Genomic DNA, 8,060 nt, shown 5'->3' with positions numbered 1-8,060 from the left:
GCTCTGCTTACTTTACCAATCTGTTGCAAATGTCCTTGGATAGTCGACCAAGGTTGGTTAAGAGTGTTTCACAGTTCCTCGATTGTCTGACACGGATTTGCTTCCACTTCCGCCCTTAACATGTCATTGTCTAAAGTTGTTGCTCTTCCTAATCGGTACAAGTAGGGAAAATCAAAATTACCGGATTTGAACTTAGAAAATCACCTTTGGAATTTACAAACGTCTAATGCACTTGGATAAACATCGCAAATGTTTTTGGTAGCAACTGTTGCGTTACTACCCTTGCGAAACTCAAAAAGCATACAATGCCGGATATGTACCTCTTCTGGTATTTGGCTGGCCATTTCACCATAAATTGCAAAAAAAAACTTAAGATTTAATTATTTACAAGTAAACAAGTCATTCTAACATTAAAATATCTTTGGCACGACTTTGAAGTACACAATGAGCTGATAAATGACAAACGAATATCGACATGCGCAGAAACGACGTTACTTTCCGGTCCCCCTAATACATACAACACTATTTAGATTTTCATTATGATTTATGGTTATCATTTTAAATCTATACATGTTTTAAATTATTTTTGGCTCTTTAAATTTGTGTTTCTTCTAACAATATTTTATATCTAGAATTCATGGAAACAGCAAATAATAATACGTCGTTATCTAATTTTTCGCCAGAATTAAAAAGTTTATTAAATGAAATGAAAGAAAAACGAAATATAAACCGTAGAATAAAAACGGAAATAACCAAAATAGCAAAACTTACACCAAATAGATTTTGAACAAAGCCTTCCATAAATTTTTGATGGCAGAAAGATAACAAATCTTATAAAGTATTTATTTTACCAGATTATGTTACTAAATTGTTGCCAGAAATGCAACAGAGCCCGACAGGCTACCCGAACGTACAAGGGACCGGTGGGATAAAAGTCTAGGACTTCTTCATATTGGTTGAAAGACGTATAAGCAGCCGATCTTGCTGCCCGTACGTCGTTTTGCGCGTTCACTTGGCACGAGATACGACCGTGTCTTTTAATTTTCAATCAAAACCAGAAATTAAAAAACAATTTTTTATTACTTTCTCGAAATCTCAAAATTTTTGTATGAAACATTTTTTTCAAAAAATAGTTCGAAAAAATAATTGAAGTATTGCATAAAATGAGTCACAAAATATAAAATAGCAACCAAAGACCTATTTTCGTTGTATTTCAATATTCGTGTCTTCTTAATTATAACACACACACACACACACACACACACACACACACACACACACACACACACACACAAAATACATATGCATTATTTATAATCATAGTATAATTTTTCTGATTTTTATTATATTTCTACTATACATACAAAATTTCATTATCTTTTCTTTTTCGTCGATTTGATCCATTCAGATTGTAATTCGCGTAACATTTGAGGCGTTAAAAGTCCTTCTGCCAATAATCTTTCGGTTAATTTACCTTTACCTATGCCACGTTTTGTAGTAGCTTGGTAACCTAAAAGCAAATTATATAATATGTAAAACTTGTTACAAACATATATATAAGTTTTCATCTATATCAAGGCATTGGAAAAAAATATATATACTTCAATAATGCATTGTGGAGCTTAATTTAAGATGAAAATCATATTATACTTCAATAAAATATATCATAATTCGATAAAAATAGATTATACTTCAATAATGTATTGTGGAGCTTAATTTAAGATGAAAATCATATTACGAAAATGTCGAGATCATAATAGTTTGTATATGATATATGTTTAAAATTTGTTAATTGCATCATATGGGATTTTGTGTACTCTTAAAAGAACCGTCGGAAATATCATTTCCAATTTTGGTGGGCTTCAAATATATATATATGTAGAACAACAGGAAACATTAGGCTCATATTTCTTATATCTAGTTGAGGTTTAAAGCTCTACGCAATGGAATAATATTAGGGGAATAAAATATTAAAAATAAGAATTATGATTAGTAGTGTGATTAAACATAATATACAATGGAAAAGAATGAAATGTAAGATATAAATATAGGAATTGTGTCGTACAGCCGTTTATTTCATTCCGTTGTGTGAAAATAATTCTTATTCATAATATTTAATATTTATTCTTATTTCTAATATATGTCCTAATATGTGCAAGGTTTAAGAGTTGGAATAACACCTCTGAAATAACGGATATTTTAGTTTTCCACGGATACTAAATATAAGAAAAATTTTGGGCTTGTGTTTGTCACTAAGAATTAAAAAAAATATTTATATAAAAGTTTTAAAATATTTAATCTTTGCAGTGGTATATTAAGATTTCTCGTCAATTTTTTTAATTTTACCTTCCCCGCCCATTATTTTCGTGAATTTTGAAATTATTGCAAAGACAAAAATTAAAAACCATAAAATAACAAATCTATAGATATGAAGCATTTCAACATTATTTCTAATTAGAATTCCAGCTTTTTTTTTAATAATATATAGGATGCTTGAATTAATTCTCGCTGTTTTTTGCTACAAAAATTCATGTTGAATTAAAAAAAAAACGGTACATTATATCTTATTCAAAATATTGTCTTTCGGAAGTTACAAACTTTTGCCATTTTTCGGGTAATACATGGATTCCGCGGTAGAAAAATTCATGTTCTTTCGAAGCGATCCATTCATCGAGTCATTTCTTGATATCTTCGAAAGAACTGAAGTGCTGCTCAGAAAAGCAATGCTGCATCGACCGAAACAAATGGTAATCTGAAGGAGCAACGTCTGGTGAATAGGGCGGGTGGGATAAGATACATCCTATCCAAGTGCCTCCAAGATTTTCTTCACTGATGTTGCAACATGTGATCTAGCATTGTTATGGAGAAGAATAATTTAGTCATATCTTTTGGTGTATTGCGGGCGTTTTTTCTGAATACTCGATTCAAATTGAATAATTGTCGTCGATAGCGTTCAGCATTGATGGTTTGACTTGGTTGCAGTAACTCATAATATACTACATCGATTTGATCCCACCAAATGCACAGAATGACCTTTTTTCCATGAATATCCTGTTTTGACATTGATGTTGATGGTTGACCGGGACACATCCATGATTTCGTGCATTTACGATTGTCGTAACGAATCCATTTTTCATCGCCAGTCACAATTCGACGCAAAAACGATTTCCGTTTTTGTCTTTGAAGCTGCAATTCATAAATGATTAAACGTTTCGCAATGTCTTTTTCTCTCAATTCATGTGGGACTCAGTTTCCTAGCTTCTGGATAATTCCCATTGCTTTTAAATGTTTACTAACGGTTGACTTATCGACATTTAGTCTTTCCGACAACTCTTTGAGCGTCTGACGTGAATCTTCTTTCAGTAATACCTATATTCTCCATCTTCAAACTTTTTCGGCTGACAGGACTCTGTCATTCACGTCAAAATCGTTGTCTTGAATCGTCTAAACCAATATCTTCAGATAGAGCATGCTTCTCATACGCCTCCACTAGCAAACAATGACTTTCAGCAGCAAATTTCTTGAAATGAAAGCAGAAGTATTGCTTCCCGCAAATGTTTTTTTTTTTTTGGTACGAAACCCGACATTTTCAATGCAATAAAAAATTGTGTTCTTTGCACTGCGGTCTGTCATACACTGATTATTAAAGCCTAGTGACAATATTTTCATATACATCAACAGTCATTTACGGCCATGTTGAAATTGCGCAACTACTGACCTCTGTTAGTCAACAGCGAGAATTAATTCAAACACCTAACATAAATATTTTTATATTTCTAAACAGAATTCTGGTGATTAACACTACTAAAATAGCAATTAAAAACTGAAATACTAATATTAAACATTACAGCCGAATAGTTTAGTGGGTAGGCCCGTCTCGCAAGAGATGAGAGAGTCCCACATATCCCCGGGAGTCTCCCCGAACCCCCGGGAGATGCGTAACGCATTTCTTCTGTTCTAACAAAAAAGGGCCTGCACATAGAAAAAGTTTCTTTTAATTGATTATTCCTGTTTGTTTGATTTTAATTAGGATTTGTTCCCAATTTTGTTTCAAACTTATTATTCAGATTAGCCATTATAATGTTTGATTAAAAGCCAAAAAAAGTCATGGCGTCTCTGGTACAATATATATTATATCAATATTCGTTGAATATCTGTAGTTTTTTTTTAACGTCTACCACTAAATGCCGTTAAAATGTTTTGTGAGTACTATAAAGATATATAAGCATAAGTCACAAGGATATCGTCAGATCCAGTGAAGTCAATGCTAGCCACCCGATCATCGAAATCAAGTAACAGAGAGTGCGGTTACTAAATGGATGGGTATAACCGGCTATCGATTGGATTCGAAACCGCGGAAGGATATGAAGTGACAATTTTTTTCCTCTGTACATGTTAGAAGGTCTAAGCAAATGTTTCTTTAAGTCTCAACGTGGAAGAAATGGCCAAAAGTTATTTATAAAGTTTTATATAAAATATTTTTATCGGGAGTAAAAGTTTCCTGGCATATTGTATGAATATTAATACAATATTGCGTTTAAAGTTTCTGGGATGTTAACGGAATAAGTTTAGATAAACATTTTCATGTTAATGGAAGGTTAATGGTAAGTTTATTAATCTACGTAGAATGTTATCCTCTTATAATTTACAGTTAATCTTATTAGGATATTGATGTGTCGTGAGGATTAACATTGGTAAATTTATTGATAAAAATTTAGAAGTATATAACAAGCCATTAACGACATAGAAATAGATAATAAAAGTTACACTAGTAGTATACGAAATGCAAAATTATCACTATATAAGTAGAACATAATCAGCATATATTCTTACAATGTAATAGTCGGAACAGTACCTCATCGATTTTGATGAGTCTTGGATATATTATAAAGCATCAAAAAATAAAAGACCAATATTTTTTTAGCGGCGCATGTCAACGTTTAGGGGTTAAAACAACCCCTTGAAAAAAAAACGGACTTTATCATTTTTAGGATATATCTTCTAAAGTACGAAATATACGAGGTCTGGCTATTAAATAACGAGACTGCTTATGAAAAAGTTTTATTTAAAAAATTATTCTACAATCGAATGCTCCCTTTCAATGTACTCCCCTCCCCTCGCCACACACCGTTCCATTCGTTTTTTCCATTGGTCAAAGCAATGCTGGAAGTCTTCTTTTGTAAGTGTATTTAGGAGCTCCGCCGATTTTCGCTTCACCTCTTCCATCGACTCGGAACCGGATTCCTTTTAAGACAGACTTGATCTTTGGAAACAGGAAAAAGTCACAGGGTGCTAAATCAGGCGAGTACGGCGCGTGTTCGAGCACTGGAGTGCTTCCAGCGGCTAAATAACGCTTCACAGACAGCGCGTTATGGGCAGATGCATTGTCCTGGTGCAGATTCACGACTTGTTTTTCCACAACAGTTTCTTTATCGGCGTTTACAGTCTCAGCAATCATCCTAATGCTCATACGATGATCTCCGCGCACAATTTCATTGATTTTGGTCACTGTTTGCGGAGTTGAAACAGAGACAGGTCGCCTGGACATTGGTCATCTTCGGGGCTCTCTCGGCCTTCAGAAAACCATTTATACCATTCGAAAACACGCGCACGAGATAGAGAATTCTCACCATAGGCTTCTTTCAACAAGTTATAGCACTCAGTCGGAGTTTTTTTTAATTTAACGAGAAATTTCACATTGATCCGTTGCTCGTGTTTTTCGTCACACATTGTTATCGGCACGAGAAAAAAACACGTTCGTTTCTAACCTCTATAGAAAAAATACTACTATACTACTATAGCGACAAAAACGAGTTTTCGTACTGGAATAGTAGACATTTCCACCTATCCAACGCTGCATTCGTTTCCCCCCCTACCCCTCTAGGACGACTTCTGCGCGCGCAGTCTCGTTATTTAATAGCCAGACCTCATATTAAAAAATATCTCGTACAAAATTTTTATAATATTTTATACTCTTTGCAACGATATATTCAATTAAAAAAAAAATATCGCATTTTTTCACCTTCTTCCCCTCCACTAGTTACTTTCGCAAATTTTTAAATTATTTAAAATTTTTATTTTTTTATTTAATTTAAATTGTATTAGAACAAGAATTATACAGCATTCAATGCAAACTCCATCCATATCTAATAATAGAAAGTACTCATGATTAAATCTTTGGAAAACGACATGATAATATGGTGTCATTGGTGCTATAGGCGCCGCACCGTGCGAGTAGGTAGCTACTATTTCGTTGTATTATTTTTCTTTAGCAATGCTTCACAACTGCTTATGCATATTTTTTCATACTACAAGATGACAACGAATTAATCCTTATGATACATTGTGCAATGTGTTACACGAAATTAAAACGTGAGTATAGATAAATTTGCAAAAACATTTTAAAGTATTAAGTTTCATTCGCTATTTGATAAATTCGCATATATAATAACAGTAGGAAATATATGGCATCGCTATTTGTAAAAAATTTCCAAACGTATATTTCTTGAATAAAATATGTGTGAAATCTATTTTGGTTGAAATCTTAAGGGTAAATCGATATAAGATCAAGGTGAATTAAAATAAAGCCGCAATGCGCGAAGTAAAGAAACACAGATTCTATTACTTTTGCTAGAGGCTAAACGTGTAATATGAAAATACAACATATTATTAACTTAATTGCTGAAAGAGATATATAACGAACGTGTTATGCATGACATATTTGTGTGTCACGTTCATCAAATTAGAATCATTCGAAACGAAAGTTTAAAGATAAATTAAGGTTTCTTATGTGCAATAAAAATATAATTTAGCCCTATAAAAGCTAAATACAAGATGAAGGCACATTAATGTAAAACTCAATTACAAAAGAATATCAATTTTATGAACGTCTCAGTTTTCTTCGGACGCTTTTCATTCAATGTAATAAATAAAATTGAAGAGAGACCTGGATCACTCTAACAAAAAAGAATCAAAGATGATGTCAAACATTTTTTGTATTTATATACATATTTATTATTACATATTATTACATAGTTGGAAAGAGTATGAAGAGCAAAATATTTGTAACATTGATATTTTTATATAAGTAGCTACATTATTTTTAAATTAACGCACTTTTATCTGGCGTCTCGCTTTTACAAGCCTGAAATGTATTTTTGATTAGGATCATTAGCTTGTATCAGATCGTATTGTGTAATATAGTCAATACATAAATGTTCCTAATATCGGAAAGCTAGCATTACATTTCATTTTTAGCATGGACCAGGACCGGACCGGCACCGAAACCGAAAACTGGAAATCGGTATTTTTGTAAGACCGGAACCGTAAACCGTACCGAAATTTTATAAAGCCTACTCAGAACCGGAATCGGAACCGTTACATTTTTGGTTTGCGGTTCTTTTCGGTTCACTATTTCGGTTCTTATTCTATGATTTTAAATAATCGTTTTTCCATTTCATAATAAAATTCTAGTTCTCACGAAAAAGCAGAACATTGATTAGTTGTCGCGACAAATAAAAAATAAATTTCAAGCATATGATATTGAACAGAAGAGGATTAATAAAAGAAGTAATATATTACAATTTTGAGATAAAAAGAAAGACAATCATCCTGAATTGTACAAGTACTCTAACGTAACATATATATTCTGAGAAAGTTCAGAAAATATCGAGATATTTTTCAAATATTCTCAGAATATACATAATTTATAAGTTCCGTTAGGAAAAGATTACAAATAACAGGGATAATATTATATATTCAAAAAATTAAGAGCAAAAGATGGAAAAAAATGCCATCTACATCGAGGAAGTTATATTATTATTTTCTATAATATATTATTGTACACGTTATATATACTACTGTGATCAAAAAGTATTCAAACTATATTTTTAAAAATCAAAATAACAATTCAATCACCAAATTTTTATAGTCTCCTTCAAAGTAGTTCTTATTGCTTGCAAGACATACGAGGTCTGTTCAAAAAGTATCGCGAATTTTGTGTTTTTTCAAAAATTATTTATTTATTCATAAATATCTATTTTGTCTCCTTCAAAGTAATC

General features: G+C 32.2%; 1 protein-coding gene across 1 annotated transcript in view; it reads right to left on the bottom strand.

Moving 5' to 3' along the window:
- Positions 1–1,323: 1,323 nt before the first annotated feature.
- The window catches only part of LOC106747043 (ATP-dependent RNA helicase SUPV3L1, mitochondrial-like), a gene marked incomplete at its 5' end in the record, with an annotated part of 16,312 nt that continues 9,575 nt past the window's right edge, over positions 1,324–8,060 (bottom strand). Inside the window, one exon of the mRNA XM_014624285.1 lies at positions 1,324–1,510. Within this exon, the coding sequence (XP_014479771.1) occupies positions 1,374–1,510 (137 nt within the window). The remainder of the gene's footprint in view (positions 1,511–8,060) is intronic.

Source organism: Dinoponera quadriceps, unplaced genomic scaffold, assembly GCF_001313825.1.
Source record: "Dinoponera quadriceps isolate SergipeBrazil2010 unplaced genomic scaffold, ASM131382v1 scaffold2119, whole genome shotgun sequence".
NCBI classification, from domain to species: Eukaryota; Metazoa; Arthropoda; class Insecta; order Hymenoptera; family Formicidae; genus Dinoponera; species Dinoponera quadriceps.
Note: the sequence above shows the minus strand (reverse complement) of the source record. Positions and strands in the feature narration are given on the sequence as shown.